This window comes from Haliaeetus leucocephalus, unplaced genomic scaffold, assembly GCF_000737465.1.
Source record: "Haliaeetus leucocephalus isolate CR32 unplaced genomic scaffold, Haliaeetus_leucocephalus-4.0 Scaffold646, whole genome shotgun sequence".
NCBI lineage: Eukaryota > Metazoa > Chordata > Aves > Accipitriformes > Accipitridae > Haliaeetus > Haliaeetus leucocephalus.
The window spans coordinates 4,003,839-4,026,053 of NW_010973082.1; the positions used below are offsets into that span (position 1 = coordinate 4,003,839).

The 22,215-nt window shown below is 37.5% G+C and overlaps 1 protein-coding gene across 1 annotated transcript in view; it reads right to left on the bottom strand.

The window, feature by feature from the left end:
- Window positions 1-4,519: 4,519 nt before the first annotated feature.
- The window catches only part of RHOT1 (ras homolog family member T1), a 27,720-nt gene continuing 10,024 nt past the window's right edge, over window positions 4,520-22,215 (bottom strand). The window contains exons 7-19 of the mRNA XM_010578741.1: window positions 21,839-21,940; window positions 20,285-20,383; window positions 19,753-19,861; window positions 18,718-18,838; window positions 17,970-18,054; window positions 17,440-17,585; window positions 16,727-16,827; window positions 16,346-16,476; window positions 15,912-15,995; window positions 15,020-15,139; window positions 14,478-14,680; window positions 12,983-13,105; window positions 4,520-5,667 (exon numbers count right to left, since the gene is read on the bottom strand). Of these exons, the coding sequence (XP_010577043.1) occupies window positions 5,550-5,667; window positions 12,983-13,105; window positions 14,478-14,680; window positions 15,020-15,139; window positions 15,912-15,995; window positions 16,346-16,476; window positions 16,727-16,827; window positions 17,440-17,585; window positions 17,970-18,054; window positions 18,718-18,838; window positions 19,753-19,861; window positions 20,285-20,383; window positions 21,839-21,940 (1,542 nt within the window). The 3' untranslated portion in view covers window positions 4,520-5,549. The remainder of the gene's footprint in view (window positions 5,668-12,982; window positions 13,106-14,477; window positions 14,681-15,019; window positions 15,140-15,911; window positions 15,996-16,345; window positions 16,477-16,726; window positions 16,828-17,439; window positions 17,586-17,969; window positions 18,055-18,717; window positions 18,839-19,752; window positions 19,862-20,284; window positions 20,384-21,838; window positions 21,941-22,215) is intronic.

Genomic DNA, 22,215 nt, shown 5'->3' on the forward strand with positions numbered 1-22,215 from the left:
CTACAAGTTCATTTTTCTCCTCTAAGGAATGTTTTTCACTAGTGGTAATGATACTTTTTTTCAGGGAAATATCTCTGCACATTGCACATATGAGCTAGTGCTGTGCTATAATTGTCACAGAAAGGAAATTAACAGCATTCTAATGAGGAGTTTTGTTACAGACAAATTATCATCTTCCAAGTCTGTGAGAGCCTCTTAATTTAGACTGCCATTTCTCCCCACTGCATACCGTGGTGACTCTACCTTGGAAAACAGCAATTGCTAGAGAAACTAGGGAACTGTGGGCAACCACTGAGCAGATGCAGACAGAACACAGAAGGGCTTCAGAAGAAACTTAGAACTTGAGATAATAAACCCCAATCCATTTTCACATTCAGTCATGTAGGCAACCTTTTATATTCCTAATACTGCAAACAAAATGTAGATATACGTCCTTCCTGCATTGGAAATGGCTAAAAAGGTCAGCTCATGAATATGCAATAAAAAGCCCTCAAAGCAGGGACCCAGCCAACATCTGTTAGCTAAGCCTCCAGGAGCAAATTAAAACAGTTTGTTCACGGGTCCTTTTTCCCCCCAGTGCAGCCCCAAAGGGTTTTTACAAAACTGCCCAGCCCTCACAACTGGAACTAAATGGAGCAACCTACCCAGTTTGATTACTGTACTGGAGCTCAGCCAGCTGGCCAGCCCTGGAAGGCAACTTCTGAAGCAAAATGCAGTATTTTGGATCAGAAGCCAAAAACACTGCACCAAAACACAACCCTAGCAAGAAGTTAGAGAGCACATACAAAGTTGGGACTGGATCAGACCAGTCAGATTAACCCCTTCAGACTCATGAAAATGGCAAAAAATCTTTAAGGACCACAGATGGGGTCAATCAAAAAGTCCCATGAGACTGGGGTTTAAACCGTGTCCAAAAGGTGACAGTGGCAAAGGGCTCTTTCAGTATAAATGATACTCCTTGTGACTAGGACAATACAAGTTCACCTTTTAGGATGAGTATGAATTAGACTATATGTGTTGCCTTTTGGCTTCTCCCTGATTCACGGATACCTTCCCTCCTGAAGAGAAGGAATAGAGGGAAAAAATAAGGCCCAATCTCTTCTCTGATTTCTAACTAGTGTTGAAAGACTATCCTCCTGACCCTCCCTATTCCCCATGTTATACTTAGAACTTTTTCAAGTACAGCACTGAAAAAGTAGACTCTAGTCTTTCTACCTGCAGCTCTCTTCTCCCCCAGTAGCTGTTATTGGTTGCAGCTGGTTCTAATTGTCTTTTTGGTTTTAGCTGGGGAAATAATTCAATCTGCCATTAATCCTTTTTTGGGTGGTTGTCTTAAGAGTGAGCTCTTCTGTCAGGTGAGCCCTACAGTATTTAAGATGTGTCTCTGCTCCTTTTTAACTGTCACCTGATGGGGTCACAGCACACATTGGCAGGTTCATTCCAAATTAAAAGAATTGTTTCAAATGGAGACCAATTAGTAACTCAAGGTTAATTTCCAACGTAAAATCAAGTCATGCTTACAATTAATCCTGAACTGACAAGCTTTCAGACAGGAGGTCAAAGCTGAGGGGTGAAGGATGTGTCTCCAAGGAAGATGAATCTAGATCTTTGTCCTCTCTTTATACCACAGCCAGGCGATTCATGCATCAGACTGAACAGGAAGAGGAGATGGAGTCTGGCTTGGGAAAATACAATGAAAAAAGTTGTTAGGAAACTGACAGGATCAGAGGAAAGACAAAAATCACTGTTAAGAGATCACGAGTGAGCAGAGAATTGACTGGGCTGCACCAGCCAGCACTCAACAGCAACAGCTCAACTTTTTGGACTTCCTTCTTTATGTGCTCTCCCAGTAGAATGGTTTCCCCTCACAGTGACTATAAACCTCACAAGACCCAGGAGATCTTGGCCAGTGATACAGTGAACATCGTAGCTCTTACCTAGGCAGCACAGCTACCCAGGTTTTCACTGAGCACACCAGCCTCCCGCCCAAAGGGAGCCGCAGAGAGAACTTGAGCTCTCTTCCCAGCTTTCGGTCTGAGCAAACTCCTCTCCCTAAACCAACGGAGAAGGCCTGGTTTTATAAAAGCACGTAGCGATCTAGTCCGTTCTTCACCTGCAGGCTGGCAGCCCCAGGAGGCCTCGCCGTGAGGAAGGGCAGAGCCTCACCTCGGGGCGGGGCGTTTCTCTCCCCCGCGGCACGACCCGCCTCAGCGCTGGCCGGCATTTTTCCTCAGGGACGGCCCAGGGAACCCACCGCGGCTCTCCCAGCACCGAGCTGAGCCGACCCGACGGGGCCGTTCCACACAGCGGCGCCGGTGCCCAGCCGCCCCCTCTCCGCTCCGGGAGCGGGCGGAGCCGCTGCCCTCTCAGCTCGGCGGCAGCGCGCCCCCTGCCGGCAGCTCGCGCCGGGTCCCTCAGGCCAGCGGCGGGAACGGCAGGCCCGCCTTGCCTGCCAGGGGCCGCTTCCCTATTTCCATAGAAACGCGTCTCTGCCGAGGCTCGTTGGGTAACGAGCACAAAGCACGTTTCATTAACGTGAAAATATTCACCCGTGAACACCTTTTCCCTCAAGTGGAAGCAAGCTTACAAGCCTAACGGCAGCCCTTTTCCAGAAAAGCGGCGATTCGGGTAGGTGAGCCCCAAAAAGCACTCGAAGGGCGGCTGATGGACGAAAGGTCTGGACCAGCACAGCGGAGCCAGCGTTTCCTTCTGCACGCCCAGCACACGGACCCACGTCGGCACCCGCCTCCCCCACAGAAAAATACGGCAACGGGCTCAATACGAGAGATTTGCAAATGACACAATAAAACACGAGCCACTCGTTGGAACGGCAGTTACAATGCTCTAGTACTTGGCACAGATGATGAGCCGTGTCGTTAATACAATACTTAAAAGATTTCTGTGAGAGGGTACTTGCGGAAGGTGACTGGGAATCCCAAGTGTAAATCCAGACCGTGGTACCAGATATTTAGAAGTGTTTTGGAGCCAACAGCCACTGACTGGTTTACAACAGCAGACCCTCCCCAGAACTCCAACCTCGGAGACAGGCCAGGCAGTGCTGCAGAGCCATCGGTCTCTCAAAATGCACTTTAGCATCAGTACATTGGCAGTCTGAGATACATTTCTGAGAAATGAAGTCCTGAAATACCCTTTCAGAAGTGCATTGAGGGGGGAAAGTGGTGGGAGTAATCAGCAGCATTAAGATCTACTAAATCAGAATTTCCCATTAGGAAAACAAACAAAGAAATCTCAAGGCATGTAAATATCTAGCCTTCCCTGCTTGCTTTGATGGTAAAAGATCAACAGGCCCCAATGAGCAGGCCTGCAGATTAAGTTACACTATCACGGTGGTCTTCCTTCTTATTTTCTATCACAATGTGGTCCCCCTCTACCGAGGCAGGCATGTTGTACCTAAACAAAAGAAAAAAACCAACCACAAAACAAGTGATCTGTCAGCTCTTGAGAACACACCATGCACTTTTCAGCTTTCCTGTGCCATTGCTGCATGGTACCACAAGCTCATGAGAAGTACTGTAAAAATTCAGGGACAAGGTAAAAACATGCACTTGCTCACGTCATCAGTTCAAAAGCCCTACATAACACCGATGCATTTATTTTCTGCATCATGGGTGTCAGAAGACATCTCACAGACAAAGAGTGAGAAATACTGTTCAACTACCTGACAAACCTTCCACAAGCACTAGCCACAGTCACATTTAATAACTGGCACTTGTGAGACCATCCTGAACTACATCCAGTTTCATGCTTCCCAGTACAAGACAGACATTGACATACTGGAGTGAGTCCACTAGCAGAAGGCCACTGAAATGGGTACAGAGCTGGAACAGGAAATAAAGAGAGAGGCTGAAAGAACAGGTCTTAAGAGAAGGTTAACGTGGGGGAAATCTAATTTCTGTGGTCTCCAGTTACCTAGTGGAAAGAGGATACAAAGGTCTCTAAAGATCACTTTCCCAGGGAAAATGATAAGATTTTATACAACAGCATACACACCACTCCCAGAAAAATGTTAGCCCTCTTTTCCTCAAAAACCTTTTAGAAAATTAATAATTTTCCAGATAGAGTGGATCAGTTTACAGATTGAGAGCTTTCTAATCTTCTGTTGATAAAACTTTCTCATTCAGCTCCTCTTGCCTTGCTTTTCTGGAAGGTCAGTGTAATAGACAGGCATTAGCTTTCCCAAACAACCCACTGAACTACTTACTTTTTCTTCTCCCACTCTAGTTTGTCCTTGACAGTAAACAAAAAGTTCATGGTTGACTTAAGTTTCTGCTTTAAAATATCATAGAAGTCACTTTTGTCTTCTGATAAAAATCAGAAATAAACCTCTAATGGAGTCATAAGACAAATCAAAAGAAACTACATAGCCAAGATATTTAAGCTCCAACAACTGAAGGCATCGACAGTATTCTCTCAGATAAAGGACAAGGTTTCATAAGGACCACCTTTCAGGGCAGTGGAAAGTGGGGCAGGGGGGAATAGAGAAAAACACAAACACAGTACACAGTTATTTTATTGAAATACTTGAAAAGGCCAGCAATGGAAAAATAGGTTCGTCATGAGGAATTAATGTTTGATTTACTTGATCATAAAAAAGCTGTGTCTATAGGTAATTCTAGCCAGTTACAGAATGCACTGTGATCCATGCAACTAATATACTACAGTAGAATAGGCACTGTGTACTATTTTAGTTTTATCTTATACACAGCTTTCAACAGGTATGATCAACAGATGTGAGAAATTAAACAGCAACACTTTTCGAATTATAAACATTTATAATATACAAATTTGCTCATCTGATTCATAAGGGTTATAAAACACAACATAGTGGAAAATGAAAAACACGAATTACACACAGCATATGAAGTTGATCTGGCAGTTTTTGAAGTTTACGTTTTTCCTTTTAAGAGAAAAATCAGATGTCACTGGTCATGTAACATACAAAATCATAGGCCAGGACAGCAACAGTGATTTTTTTTCTTGAAATACATACTTGGGGAAATTTGTTCATCAGGTAAAAAGAATAGGTAAGAATGAAAATCACACGTTCTGCCTGGTATAGCTTATAGTCCAAAAAGATGAAGTCACTTCAGATGAATGTGAAATAAATAAGCAACCCTTGAGGAAGTATGATCCTTGAGTTGAACCTACTCTACCGAAAATGAATTTCAACTATATACTAGTATGTCACCATGGTGAAACATCTAAGAACAGTATTTTGAATAGCTTTTTGGGAAGCAATGTCTTAGTGCTTTAATATGTACAGGTTATTTACAGCAAATTCCCTTTTGGCCTCACAAGTTAAGCCATTTTAGCTGGCTGTTAAGATGCAATTCTTTTTTCCACGCATTATGCAATACTGTAGTAAGAGCTATAAATTAAAATAAACTTATGCATGAATTACAAATTATTAATAAAGTAACTCTGCATATATAAATATTTCTAGCAGAATTTAAAGCATTCAGAATGTACATAAAAGTTTGTTTGTTTGTTCGTTTTATTTGGTAGGGCCAGATGTGCTTCTTCTCAGATCATCGTTGCTTTAGTAATGCTTTGTACATAGCAAAACCCAAAACTGCAAAGACAGTAGCACCAAAACTTGCTCGGAGCCAAAATGTAGAGCTCTTCAGGTCCGCTTGTGTCACATGCCTAAAATTCAACACACATACAGAACCAGGTTAATTCCATGACAGGAGTATCAGACAACTTGTGCCAAACTACTCTGCTTTTGGAAATTCATCACTACACTTGTCACAGGCAAGCAGCTTAAAATTCAGCCTTATGAGTACTTATACAGTCATTTCACTTTTTTTTTTTTAAAGCTTGGGATTTGATCTGCAGCTCTGATCACATTAGTAGATCTCACTCAAGTCAGAGAGCTGCTCACACAGCTGAAGAGAAATGCAGGAGCAGATCATTAGTCATGAAAGTGGGGAGGGCAGTGTGTCGTCTTTGAGAGTACCAGCAAGCATTCATAAAAAGAAAACAAAAACAGCTAGCAAATAATTAATAATCCATAGCGAGAACAACTCTGTCCAGCAAAATCCTTTTTTTTAAATGTTGAGTTTGCATATTTCTGCTTTTCCATGAAAAAACTTTCCAGTTCTGTTGAATATCTACTTACACTTCTCCCCCAAAAGAGTTTACTGACAAGTAGCAAGTAATATTTTTCCAAAAGCTAGAATCAAAAGGACCATTTGTAAATCCCTTTCTTCCCAGTACAGTCACAAGAACAGCAATAGAAACAATCATCCAATACCAAGCTGAAAGCTAAGAGAAAGGGCTTAGTGAAACAAGCAGTGACAATGGCATCAACAGAAGACAAGATGTAACAATGGTATGAAGTGACTGTATGACATAAAAAGCCACATCTTGCATGACAGTAGAGACAGCCAATGACCCAACTCTCCCAAATATTGCAAGAAGTCTGTGAGCATGCTCAGTTAAACATGGCTAGCCATCCTCAAAAGTAGTCTCAAGTATGACAGCTTACCATAAAGCAGGAGCTACCATTTCAAACAAGTTATCACAAATGCCATAATTCAAAGCACAAGAAGTTCCTGAACAATAGTAAAGGGTTTTTTTGTTTGTTTGCTTGTTTTTGTTTAAGATGGAACTTGCAACAGAACTTCACTAGCCTATGTATTTTAGCCTGTATTAATCATCATGGGTTACTCAGCGAAAGCTGCAGGAGTATTAAGTACAAGGAGCATACACCGTGCACAAGAGAGTTCATATAGTGTAAACTGCAGAGCTACAGCATACAAGCTGTTTAATAAAGCAGGAACTGTTACTTGCTATCAAAATATACAAAACCAGTTTAGGATATTCTTTAGTAGACATTTGCAGGAGTAATATAAGCCATATAATCAGTGTACTGTCATACCACATGCTGACAAACAGGCTCTTTGGTGCACAAACAGCAGAACACAGCTGGTCTCTAAAAAAATCCTAATCCTGTTTTAAAAATATCTTGCTGGGTTATGGAACAGATCAAATTCATGAATTCCTGCAAGCATTAGTTCTTCTACAGCTAGTTTTGACAAACTTTCTGCAAACTAGATGTCAAGTGGTTTGCTGAGGGGAAGAAAGGGAAAAGGCAATGGCAAGGTCACCTTGGTTTGGCTGCTGTTACCTGTCTTCAAGTAAACGTGGACCAAGAGATGACTCCATGAAGATGGAATCTTCTACAAAGTTGACGGCGTGCACCTGCTGCATAATACTGCTCTCCTCGTCTGCTAACAGCATGGCCCCCAACTCATCTATGTAGGGTCTTAACCTTTTTACACACATGCACAGTTTGCAGTTCATAGCATGGCTCAACAACAGCATCTCAAATATGCTCAAATAACAAAGCCCAAAGAATTTATAATTTTTAGCCATCTAGCCCTGATTCTTGTGCAGTTGTTAAAAACTTAGTGCTTGGGGAAAAACAGAAATAGATGGAGTTTGTACTTTTGATGAACTAAGTACTATATATGATTTTATGCAGCTAAATGCCATTGCTTTAAGGACAAAAGAAAACTGCTTAAAAAACTGAATCTCTTCCCACTCCATCCCCAAAGCCTCAACTTCCATGTGTCCACAGCATATTGCAATACTCCTGCACCACATGCACGAGCTACAGTACCTGTGCCAAACACACTGGAATGAGTCCAACACTCATAAGACCTAAAACTGACAAGATCTCATTACTGTTGATAATTCAATTAAAGACTGAATTTTATCACTACATGTGGTGGTTTTTTTAGTAAAAGACTACACAAACCCTTGTCTTCAGATCTGTAAATTATAAAACTTATCTGTGTATGTAAAATAAATCACTTATGTAACACGACTTTAATATATTATGTGACAAGCTCTGTTGGGTAAGTATTTGTGTCACTAACAATTCTCAAGTTTAATATGGTTAATTCAAATACCTAACTATTTGTATAATTTAAAAAACACCCCTTTAAATGTGCAAATCACTGTTAAAATTGCAAATTAATGCTTTTGCATTGCCCCATAAAGCACTATCTCTCACATCTAGATTTTCTGATTCCTATCTATAATTTGCCTTGTTTTGACTTCTGCACGTGTCCATATTTAGTGGTATGCAAGAAATTTGCTGAGCATGCTTCATCCTTTAAAAAACAATTAAAACATTCTCATTCATGATAAAATCCTCTTTTTATGTCTAAAGGGAGAGTAAATTGACTCTGATCCCTTTTCTAAGCCTAACAGTAACAGACTTTTTCATTTAAATAAAGGAACTAAATCAAGGCAGGGATTTGTCTTATAACCTCAAGGAAATCAACTGACTTCAGTAAGAAGTGATTAGGGCCCTCTGAACATCTCGGCCCAAAAATCCAAACTCCAAAAATACTTACTGAAATTCAGAACACTACGAATGTCTAATTGCTTTACATCTTTGAAAAAAAATTCCAATTTTTCTTCCCTTAAATGTTCCTTATGATGTCATAAATTCCATTTTTACAACTTTGATCCCTAATATTGTTTAGCTGCCATTAATAGGAAAAAAAAAAAAAAAGAAATCTGTCTGAAATAATAAAAAAGGATCAATGTTTGTTTCCAGCATAGGTTCTTTGACATGAGGGTAGATATAATGCAGAAAAACTTTTCTCAATACATACTGAAAAATTCTACCTCTTCAATAAATAATGTTCAAATTTTATTTCAGTGTAGTTGTGTTTATGAAACCAGTTTTTGCCAGTGGTAGAAATTATTACTGCCTTGCTAGTAAGACAGTAACTCTGAATTAGAAAAATTATTCTCTCCAAGGGCAAAACATATACATGTGCACATATACACACACACAGTCGTAGTTAGGACTCCATAAATGAAGTTGTATTTTAAACTCTTGCTTATTAGTAATAATAACTAGCTTTCAAACTTCCCAAATAGATTGGTGTGTGTATTTAATCATACAATTAGTTCCACATATGTAAGAAAGTCTAGAAATTTTGCCTTTGGCATAAAATTCAGATTTTAATGCACATTTTGGGGAAAAAAGAGATTTTTATTCAACCTACTCTTAATAGTGAGTCATATAACTTGTCACTTGTTGAATAAGATCTTTGAAATCTGTACAGTCTTTCTTTTAAGAGGCTTTAACAACTCACAAGAAGTTTGCAACATTCGCTTATCAAGAGGTTAACTGAGCATGCCTGTCATGGTTACACACAGAAAATTGCCGAGTTATGGGCCAATACTGACGCTTTTCCCCATGTCAGCAGCAGAAGAATCCCAAGCCTGGGAAGCTTTAACATTAACTATAAAAGTTCAAAAACATTCCTGTATTAACTCCAAAAGCATTTTAAAAGCACAGTGGTGAGGCCAATCGCCTCGTCGCATGGCTACTGACACCAAAATTATAAGCAAGTTAATGCAGCCAGCAAGCAGCAGCAGCCTGCTCTGACAGACAATAGGTTCTAACAATAAAATATAAGCAACTGAATTCCAAAAACATTGCATAACATGCGCAAGCTGCTGCAGCTTCCCTTCAGGCACGTATTCTCCTAGGATGCAAACCAACTCCAGAAGTTAGAATTTTCCCCCATACATTAGTCATTTAAAATGTAAAAAGCTTCAAGTGCATCTTATTATCTACAAATCCTAAAATAATGTAAAATGCCAATTCAATATATTCTATTTGGAAAGAAATCAGGAGACACAGCGTTGTAAATTTCTACTCAGTATGGGGCATTAAACAGTTTAGAGAAGGAGGAAAATAGGTAAGTAAAATATTGTTATACTGTCCTAATTTGGGGTACACCTAAGTATAGAGATAGATTTCTGCAATTAGATTTAATGGTAATATACTATAGTTTTGAAAAATAATCTGCATATACTGCACAGTGAAAAACAAATCCTGGGGTATACTCTTAAAACTTTCCCATTATTACAGAAAAATGAAACTATTGTCTTAACTTTAATTTCACAGAAGGAAGGTTTTCATAGAAAAAAAATAATCTTACAAATAATTCCTGGAACAACCATGTTTTATATGCAGGTAGAACTTCACTTCTATTCCACAATATTTAAAAACTTCAGAAGGAAGAAAAACATGATCTGAGAAGTCTCCCTCACTGAACAACACAATTCTCATGCATTAGAATTATTTTATTTTTAAATTAACTTAGCTGACAGAAAAATGCCACTACTGTACAAGCAAAAGGCAACAAGTGAATGATTTAAAACCAAGATAGCAGAAAAAACACACTTAAAACTGATGCTCTGTTGTTAAAAAAAAAAAAAAAGCTAAAAATCCAAGCTCGTCATTAAAGAAAGGGTTAGAATGACATAAGCAGAAACCTTGCTTTTAAAAACAGGTAAAACAATGTAGTAAAAAGAGATTAAGTGCCAGCCAGACAAATACAAATGAACACCTAAAGGAAAGAACAAATTAAAAATATAGAAATACTACAGGATAGTAAGAAGTCTCATACATGCATATATAGTGCTTTGAATGCAGTGCCTTCTTCCTCAAAGAACCAATAAGACATGATCCTGGGTAGTTCAAACCAACAATCCCATTCCTGCACAATAAACATCTCCAAACTGAACTTCCACATTTGTTGAACTTGCCTTTCTGATAGTCTACAAACCCTCGGGAGAGTCTCTGAAGTTTGTCCGCGGAAGAGAAACTGAAGGTGGGCATGAATAGGTTTTTCAGCTGCATAGAGGCAATGTTCTTCCTTTCATTACTAAGGTGGGAATGTTCAAATGTGGTATTTTATTTTGCCTTGGTAACAGTGTTTAAGCATTATTTAGCAACAAATAATACAAGAAGGGGTCCAACGTGAAAAATTTCACTTTACCTACTTCCACCATCTAAATCTTCAGAATAGGAAGGGATCAGGAGAATAAAGTACTCTTGAGAAACTTCCTTTACCCATCAGTTATCTAAACTTTTGCCCAACTATCTGACCTAATGGTAAGCACTTGTAAAGGCAAAATAAGAAAAGTTACATAAACTAACGACATCAGAAAATCCTTCTTGATTCAAATGCTTTCTCTAGTTTAATCACAAGTCATTAGATTAAAAATGCATCCAAGGAGCTAACATTTTTAAACAAGAAAACCATCTCCACCCTCCTAAGTCTACAATTAGGAGCTATTCCCTCTTGTTTACAGGTATCTCAGCTCTACTATATATGCAGTTATATAGTAGTCCATGTACTGAATGCTGAATTGAATAAACTGTGAAAATGTGCTCGGTAAGGAAACACCTCTGACGAGCTAACTAGGAAGAGAGTTGGTGAGATGAAGTGAGCATGCTGGAAAACTGCCACAAAACCCTAGTGACTAACTGAGTGACTGCAGACAAAGAGATTCTAGCAAATAATTTTTCCTTTCTGTAGGGTCAGTGGAAAAGTCTATGAGGAATTCTCCTTACCTTGAATTACAGACTTTTTTAAGCAGCAGTAGATTCCTATGTTTATTCCACACTGTCTAGTGACAAGGTGTGGAATGACAGTATCCCGAGACTTCTCATAAAAAGACTGCAATACCTGAAGCCCTTGACAGTATTTCAGAGGAATGAAATGCAATGTCTAATGCAGGACTCAAAAAACCCTACAGACCCATACAAAAGAGAAACAAGCCACAACAGCTAACGCAGCAACCCAAAACCATTCCAACAAAATGAGGATGCATTATAGAGGTGATTTCAGCCTGAATAATAAAGAGTTGGGATTTTCTAGTAGTGTCTGCTGAATGAAGTTTTAGAGAGACAATATGCTAAGAGATTGCTGTTTCAAGGGATTTTTGTCTAAGGGGTGACTGCTGTAGAAGAGTTGCAGCATGAACAGTCTCACTCATATTCACAGTCTTGTCCTAAGCTCGTGAGTTTTTCACCCTTCTCTGAACTCTCACTCTGTTGTTAACACTTTTGTCTTGGATTAAAGTGGTATTTCACAAAGATGCTCAATACTGTAGGTGGGTGTATCAGTAGGCCTCCTATGTGTGCGTAACTTACATTTAAAGGAGACATCTGAAAACAGTAAACTAAGTAGTAACATACATGGACAAGCAGCATGTCAAGATATTCTAACCATGGCCTTCAAATAAACACATTTATCATAGTTGCCTCCAAGAATCACATTTATCATATACACCTCCAGGGAGGCTATAAAGGATAGAACCACTACACTGCAAAAATTGTTCGGTTTGAACTCCCATTTACCGGGGTGAGGTGCCAAGTGCTGAGGTGTTAGTAAATCATGTGTGTCAAAAACTGCCTGCAATACACACAAGACAAGGTATAGCACTGTTTTCAATGCTGAAAACCAGTTATCTCTCTTTACCAGTTGCTTTTTCCAAAGTGTTTGCAAATGTTTAACCATTTACCACTTCTTACATGTTGCATTTTCTTCAGAGAGGAATTGGATGTTAAAAACTCTAAGATTTTTTTTACACAAAACACCCACTCTGTGCAAACCAGGCATAACACACACACACAGAAATTCTATGAATTCCCAACTATCAAACAACTAGCAAAGATAAACATATAATATGTTATACGATGCTGCTATAGTCAAGCTGTGCCTTTATGAAAATATTTGTGTAACTGGTATCTATGAGGCACTGCCTCTAATCAATACTAAACAAACCTCTCAAATGAGACACATTACACAGATTTATAGACACTACCTAATGTCCATTATCAGGTCCCTAAAAACACAGTCCTAATTTCTCCACAGCATTTTTGCAATCACTAAGTGCCTGAATCAACTACCAAATTGGTGATGTTTCAAAGAAATCACTGGACTAAGCTCAAAAGACCAGAAGTACTTTCAAGTTAAACAAAGTTCGACAATTTTATGACAAATACAAAAGTAAGTATCTGCCTATTTAGTGGATATGGAGTGAAAAATCTGCAGTATATAAGGTTACCAATTGCTTTTTCAAAAAAAAACTTTAAAAGCACACCTGGTACCTAGTAAATAAAGTTAAGGACCTGTTAAGAACTGCAGTGAAGAGTTTGTTCTTTACAGATTGCAGCAAGTCTGAGTTGAGGAAGTTCTGACAGATGCAAAATGTACACCTGTTGCAGGCGCACATACAGCGTAACCGGGCATGGCTGCGAAAACACACAGAAGGACAGGAGTTGAAATCTTGCTCATAAAATCAGGTGCACATTAGGACTGTGCCACAACCGAGAGAGATTTAGGAATAAAAGGTACATTTGAATGAGTAAGGAGAGGAGAAAAAAAATACACTGGGGAAGCAAGGGTACAACTACAGCTGTGCAGAATTTTAAGGTTAGATGTTCTACGTCTTAGACATTTTGGCATTACCACCATACACAGATCTTAATAGCAAAGCACAAACATGAATGAAAATGTTTGCTGAATTTATTTAAGTTTGTAAGGAAAGCTTCTAAAGGCTTCTGAGTATGTCTGCACAGCAATAGATAACACCCCTTTTTCAAAGGAAAGTAAGCCACATTTTCTACCAGTTTGAATGCACACTTTACAAAGTGACAGTTACCCCTACCTTTCCCACCCTAACAAACACACATGCTTGAAAACTAAGGAAGAAGCAGGAATATTGATATGACAAGACATTTGGTCAGTGCTACACTTTAGTGGTTTCCCAGTATTCCAGCGCTACAAAATAAATACAGGAGAACAAAACAAAACAAAAACTTTACAAATCTAATTCAATAAATTCAGTTTCAAATATTAAAAAATAAATCCTATTATTTTGGGTGAAAGTGACATTAGTTCTATTTAATTTAAAGCAAATGTCAGCTGTCATACTAGACTCCATCTGCTATAATATTTATGTAGTTCAACACCATATTAAAAGCTCCACCCACCAAAAAGAGATGCAAAGTGAGCTTAGCAACAGCGAGATGTGTAGTGAAGAAGAATGTGAGCTTAAGTATCTTCTGTCTGAAGACCAAAAGGTGTTTATACAGTAATTCTATTAAAAAATATAAGATCTATTAGATGAATGAACTGAAGCACATAGAAGTAAACACCCTGAAAATAAAAAAGGCTTCAAGTAGTGCATTGGGGGAACTGTTGTTCACTAGTGTCATTACTTGTAATCAACTATCAAGTTGAGCTATTAACAAGGAGTAAAGCACAGCTTATTCACAAGTCTCTCAAAAATACCAAGATATGAATATTGACATATTGAGTTATGCATCCACAGTAAGGACAGAACAGAACCCTACATATTCATTGGAATTTGCAAGACGAACTGGATGAAGTAGTGTACTCTTTAAAAAAATACCTTAGCAACAATAGCTGACACTGATTTATACGTTGGATACATAACAACTTTCTCAATTTGAAATAATTTGAAGATTCCACTCAAGTCACTTTCATCTCTCTGTTGCTATATCTCAGTGAGGCAGTTCCATCCTTGTGACTAACAATGACATGCAGTGGTATTGTGAGTGACCCATGCAATATGAAAAATATAACGGTTCAAGTACTTACGGATACATTGCCATAGTTGTCAGTTTAACAAAGATATCCTTACTCGGCACATCAACCGTATTACAAGTAAAGGCTTGAGGTGGAGGCATTTTGTGTTTTTTGCAGAATTCAGCAGGAGAAATACTATATTCCTGTCTAACTTCATGCAAGTCAGACTTTGCAGCTACCACTAAGCATGGTATTCTGCTATCCATGAAGTGCTGCTGCAATTTAAAGAAAAGAGTGAAAGAAACACTATATGATAAATTCACCCTGGAACAGCCCAAGCTGAACTGTTTGCAGCAGCATTAAGATACATTCAGTAGACTGAAGTGAGGCATTTCTAGAAACAGAATATTTTATATAGACAAGTAAGTAGACATTAGTTTTGTGTGAGTAACAAAACTGCATTTTTAATGCATCAGCCATATATGACCAGCACTCATAAATAAAATGTCTTTTAAACAGTAGAACTTATGTATAGGACTGGTAACTGACACTGAGTATTTTGTCAGTGAAAAAATACACAAATGTAAAGATTTGTGTATATAAATTATACAAACCTTAAAAATCCTGGCACAGTACTCAAAAGACTTCGGGTTACTGACATCATATACCAGGCAGACAGCATCGCATATGGTCTCAGCGTCAGTTAAAAATTCAGAATCACTGACATCATGTAGCTGGGAAAAAAAGACAGTCAGAGAGGGAGAAAAGCTTTGTCATTATGCAGTTAAAGAAGTTTTATAACTTCCTTTTTTTTCTCACAATTTTTATGGCTCATTTTTATGTATCCTTAGAACTAATGGACTGACTATAGGCAGAATTAACGAAAAAGAAATAGTAGGAATTTACCATACAGCCAATGCATGTGAGCTGTTAACATCACATCTGCAGGCAATCACAACCTCAGCATAAAAAGTTACATTTACTTTAACACAAAGTCTCAGATAACCATAGGAACTGCCATTCATCCTACAGAGGAAAACCACAGAGCAGAGGACTAGATCTTGGAAAACAAAGAAAGAATCATAATATCATAAAGGAAACCTACAGTGGAACAAGCTTTAAAGAAAGTATTTCACCCACTGAAGATTAACTTTAGCCGTCCTAATCACCCTATGTGACAGATTCTTCTCTACTGAATAGGTAGATTGCTTGCTGATAATTTATCATATGTTATAATGTGATGCCCTTCAGCATTAACATAATGGACTGGGTTCTGTACAATTTAGGTCAAGGTTTCAAAAATAACAGGTCCTGAACAGGTTCAGTTTAAAGTATTAACAATATGTAAAACCAAAAGTTATTTGAGCCAGAAAAGGAGTGGGGGGAAAATCCACATTTACAAAGACAACACAATTAAAACAGAAATTTGTTTGCAGAAGGCTCTGAATAATTCACGGAATTTTAAGATTAATCAGTCATATGCAAACAATAATGAGGCAACCTTACCAGCAAGTATTTCTCCTGTCCATATACATAGACTGTATTAATGGCATAGTAAGATTTGTGTTCTGCACGTATTTGCCTCTGTCTCTGAAAATGCAGAATTTCATGTTAGACCACAGCAACTTGCCCCTTTTAAGTTAGATTTGAACTGCTGGTTTACTCCCTTTATTAATGAATGGAAATTACAGTAATCTGTGGTTCATTTTGCAAGTAACTGCATAGCTATAATTCACAATGTACAAGTAATTATTGCGTGCAATAGCCATTTATCTATTTGCTAAAAATAAATAAATAGATAAATAAATACCACACCACCCCCCCCCCCCAGTAATTCTATATTCCCTCACAGAACTCTCCAAACTCAGTAATAAACAGCAAAGCTCTAAGATAAATTGATTTTGCTGTTTATCTCAAAAGCATATATAGGTGAATCTTACTATTAGATTTCTTCCAAGAAGAGCCTGAAGAACTCCACTTTTCCCACAGCCTTTCATTCCAACAACATTGCATCGGAAAACATTTCTCTGAGTCTGTTTTTTCTGAAGGTCTATCTTTTTATCTCTTGTTACTTTTGAAAAAACACAAATATTTTTCACAGGATGTCCATGCATGTATGTATGTGAAAACATGAAATAATTGTCCACTTATATTAAAATGCACAAAAAACAATAAAAAATATTAAATCAAATGTTTGAATTGAGCAGAAAGTAAAGAAGTATATAAGTGAAAAAAGACCATTTGTTTAAGCAATTTACTCTTGAGCAGAGTTCTAAATTTTAATTCCTAAATGGCACCAAAATTAATTTTTTTTTTATTACCTGTAATTGCTGATGCTTGAGATTCTTGTTCTGCAAGTATTGAATAGCCTAAATAACCCAGGTACTCCAGGCAACGCTGTACATCTAAGTATGTGGTTAGTCTAGCAGAGGGGACAAAAAAAGGTTTTTAAATTGTTAGCATCTGTGATACCAATTCTTTACAGTACTGATACAATCTTTTCCTCCTCTCTCCAGATTGACATCATAGAAGTATTCCTGGCACTACTGAAGGGCAAAGCACTGTGAAGGTAAATGGTGACAACTTTACCAGTCTTAATAGCCAGCAAAACACTATGAAGGCAGTACTTGCTGAGGCTTATCAGCCTACACTGTATTTTTTTTCCTCAGCAAATAATGTTTTCCTCATTTTCTGTATTTTCAACAGGAAAAAAACCTCATTATTGAACATCATTATTCATACTGGCTCTAAAGAGTATAACAACAGAAATAAATATTTTGACAACATTCAGGGAGATTTCCACAGCTTGAAGAGACACTTGTTCATAGTTAGCACTAAATCCTGGCCAAATCCTGAACAGGTTATAACAACTGTCTGAAGATTAGGCCACTTGATGGGTATAAAAATGTGACCGCTTGGGTCAATTTTCAACTATTAAACTTCCACTCTTTCTACTAGATTTTCAAGAAGAATCTACAAATGTATTATCATACATTTTAGTAGTTGAGAACTTTGGGTAAAGTATCACACTTACGTCCACTGAGAGAGAAACCCTTGATATGTAATCCACCCCCTTTCATTTGTACAAACAGTGTTGTTAACATCAGGTCCCCATGGCATATAAGGGAAGACTTTGAACAGATCTTTCAATTCATCAGGAGACAAAGCACAATCTCTATCCTGAAAACAAGCATACAATATCAGACATAAATCACTTAATTCATGTCTATTCTAAACTGGCATTTTCTTGCTGTATGCTTGCAAGATTCAACAAACTGGCGATAAGAAACTGAGCTGCTTTCTTTTTAATCATTGTTCTTTTCTTGTTTTTAAATAAGACTAAATATATGAGCTAGTTAAAAAAAATTTGGTAGTATAACTATAACTGCCAACTCTCCTTGTAGACAGAAATATAAATAGCAGGCTAGTTTTGACTGCATAGCTTAAGCCAGAGCCAGTTTGTGAATGAAATGACACAATGACAAAAATATACTTTTTGCTAGCAAAACTGCTAGCAAACTAAGGCTCTTCAGTATAAGGACACACACACACTCAAAAGCTTACCAAATCATGTTTATCAAAAATACTTTGAAGAAACAAGTATGCATGATGATTTAATTCTGTTGTGCAGTCTGGAGGAATTTTTAGCCTGTTTATTGAAAACAAATACAAGTGTTAAGTGTGTTTATGAAATAGAGAATATTAAAACTCAAAATACAGACTTTTTGAATTACAACATTTGGTATTTGATCTCTGCATTTAGTTTTAATAATTGATCTTTAAAGGGATCAAAGCACATACTTTTTATTAGGAGCATCTTCATATTACATGAGATATATATATATAGTAATCAGGTTTTTGTTTGGTTGTTTTTTGTGTTTTGTTTTGGTTTTTTTTTAATGGAAAATTACGCAGTTACATTTTTGAAAAGAAGCCACAGAGTTAGTCGATCTCTTAACTTTTTAATTTGGAGATTTTCAAAGGATCTCAAGTGCTATGAAAATACTGACAAGCTTTTTCTAATTTGTTGCCACATACAATAAGCAACTGCTCAGATTTACGTTCCAGTTTTTTATGAACAGTCTCTTTTGCCATCTTTCTTATAAAGAGAGATAGCAGTACATGATTTGGCACAAGAGACAGGAGTTCTTCCTTTGTAATTTTCAGTCACATGAAGATTTTGGCTGGTAGGTCATAAAGTAAGGGAGATACTTGATGTAACAACGTGTTAACCCTTTCCTCCTGCCAAAGTAGGAGGCAGCATAAATTAAACGCATGCAAGTTAAAGAAAGCTAAAATAAGTGATGCGTACGGAGGAAACAAGTACTCTGGCGTAAGCTCTAAGTCATCGTCATATCCAAATCGACGCAAAACAGTCCAAGTTGTTTCATGCCTTCCTCGCTGAATGAAAAGTGTGTGTAGAAAAAGAAAACCTAAAAATCAAATGATGAAATCTTAAGGCCCTGAAGTGCTTTATCTGCTACAAGTATTTTTAATAGAATCAGACTGAAAACAAAAAAGCTTGAAATACACATTCAGATTTTAAAGCTCCTGGGTGACATTACAGCATTATCTACACAGACTGAAGGTTCAGAAATCATGTTATTTGTCAAAGTATCCCTCAAAGAACTGTTTCCTTAGAACAACCCACTTGTTTCTTCTGGTTTTGTTTGCTTCTTTCAGTACTAGTATTTTAGAGGAACTTATCTGTATGATAAAATGGTAAGCCTTAGCAAGAAGTCTGGAGAATAGTCTCACGGAAGACTGCCTTTAGTTTTCCTGTACCAAAATAACTGGGTAGGATTTTTATTTAGCACTTTCCAGGGCTTCATGAACACTGAGATTTCACTGTTTAGTAAGGCTATGCCTTAAAATTCCACTCTTTACAATTTCTCACACATCCTGTTATATACCTAAGCTCCACAAGCAAAGCAGTTACAGTGATGCTCAGGAAAAAAAACGGTTTTTCTCCTTTCACTTTTGCCATATGCTCTGAGCAAATCTGTACAACATAGCTGTTAAAATGTTGACAGACACCACACCTTGCTGACAAGTGTTGCAGACAGTGAGCTTAGAGACAAGATACAGATTTATCTAGGAGACAATCTCTTTTGAATCAGTACACTTATTTGGATTCCAAGCTCTGTAACAACAAGAAAGACCTTACTTTATTCGCCCCATTATTCCCCATTTCAAGAATCCTTTGATATCATACTGCCACCACACCCAGCTCTTATAGTCTAAAAGAATCAAGATAGAGATCATATTCCAAAAGACTAGCTTTTTTATGTAAGAATGATTATCAACTGCATAAAGACACATCTTTTAATAGTTAAATTGGGCTTACCTTTTAATGTTAATCCATTATCCGCAACTCCATCACTTAGGTTTTTCCTGACTACATTCTTTACATCTTCCAAAGCTTGAGGTGCCAGTGGTGTATTAAAACAAATTCTCTAACAAAAAAACAAAAGGAGAATGTTAGGACCAGTGGCTACTAAGCTGGACAAACAGCATGTCCTGTATGAAATGCAGCCTTAATGTTCTGATAAGCTAGTAAAGGACAATCCAATTTCTTACTGGAAATAAAGGTGTACAAACTTTATTTTTAAATAGAAGCATTGGGGCTTGTACATTTAAATATTTTTTTTTTTATTTTGCTCTTGAACTAAAACTTGAACAATGGTTAAAAATAAAATTAATACCACTTCCGTTTTTACAAATCCACTCTTTTATGCTGCACTTGATACTTTTAGTATTTAGACCTGTTTCCCTTAGAATTCACCTTACTACTGTTCCTTCAAAAACAAATCACTTTGTTTTCTAGAATTACATAGTTCAACTATTAAGCATGGTGAAAAGATAAGCAAAAGAGTTACCTGAAAGAAGTTAAGCTCTGCATCATTGAGAGTACCATCATTATCCTGGTCAGAAATTCTAAAAATGCGAGTGAGTGCTTTAATACAGGCAGGTTTCATCTAAGGAATAGAAGAAAGTTCATTATCTTTCTAGGCTTGAATATAAAAAGATTACATTGAATGACATCAGGCAGCTCAATCAGATTAAAACAAATACTAGCCTTCATTTTACGTTTTTAGAATAGAGACATTCATACACACATATACAAAAATAAAAAGCAAGAGGAAACAAAATCCTGATCTAGCAAATTTATATCCATGATTTTAAAGCAATTATTCCACATTAAATATCTTTCTATTCAATTATTAGAAGAACCTCAAGTTCTTCACAAGCTGAAGGTGGTACTACTTAGTTATTTGAAAAAAAAAAAAAAAATCAATTCTCTAAATTCAGTCTTATTGCTACAGAAAACTCTAAAAAACAACTGAATGTTTCCCCCCCTCACCAAACATTTGGGGGGAGGGGGGGGAACAAGGCCTTGCAATCCCAGTGCCTTGCAAAAATAAACAGCTCTAGAACTACAGTCAACTCTTTCTAAGCAAGCACACTATCTCTATTCACCATTTCAACTATGACTTCAGAAGGCTTCAAACATCAAATATTGAAAATCTTCACAGGGCTCATTCATCTACCAGGCAAAGCATTGATCTTATGGACTATCTCTATGACAAAAGAATTGCTAGGATACCTTCCAAGTGAAGGAAAACACACACTGGTAATTCTCTCCCAACAACTACAGTGATGATGGACTCTTCTCTTCATAGAGGTCACACAGATTGCATAGAGATTGGTTTTGGAAAACCAAAAAGATTTCAGCACAACAATTTTATCACAACATTACTAACTCATAAAGATGATTCTGATGGAAGAAATCAAAACAGGGTTATTCTCTAGTTCTCTACTTAACAAAATATTTATGATTAAAGCAACTCTCCTACTGCCCAATACTAGACAAGGGTTATGTTTAAAGATTTTATTTGTATTTGCCCATGAAATTAATGTTTTTAAAAAAAAAATACTCCTGTTCTAATATGCTCAGCTAACTACCTGTGATACTTAAAAACCAGCTACACCACTTGTTTCTTATCCCTTTTGCCAAAGTCTCACAAGATGCTCAAAACATTCTTTCCCTTGAACCAGGCCAAGTCTGGAGTACTTTCCCTGAAATAGAGTTACTGTGAAATGTATATCTAAAGGAGAACTGAATTGAACACATGATTTTGTTCACATTACATTTGGCTTAAAGCCATTACCAAAGCTTCTCATTTTACTTAGCAGTTCACATGGGCAACAAAAAACTGTCTTCATTGCTTTGAATGAAAAGGAAAGACAGATTAGATTAATACAACACAAAACAATCACCATGGTTCTGGAATATAATGCTTGACATTTGGGGGTAGGGTGGTGGTAACAGAACACACTAAGAAATGCAAAATCCACTGAAAAGGAAAGAACAGGGAAGTGATTAACTCCCCCCCCCATATTATTTGTTCTTAGAATCTACTTATAAATACCTCTTTCTCCTCTGGGCAATAAAGAGGACCTGTAGGATGTAGAACAGCTTTCTGCGCATAATAAAATAGCTCAGATATATTCTTCAAGTTTTTGGCTGAACACTGAAAGAGAAATCCTTATATGGATTAGCTAGTTTCTTGACTATTTGGTGATTTCTTCTGAAATTTAAGCAAGCATCAAACTTTTAATGATCTAGCTCCCTCTAGTGGGTACAGTGCTGTTCTGGAAAAAAGACCCCTAGCCCCTGTCCCACTACAATTTGCTGTCATACCAAGAACAGAGAAATCAAAAAGTTGTATCTACTGGGGGGGGGGGGGGGGGGGGGGGGGAGATTCACGACCAATAATTCAATATTTTTTTTTTTTGTGGGATTGCT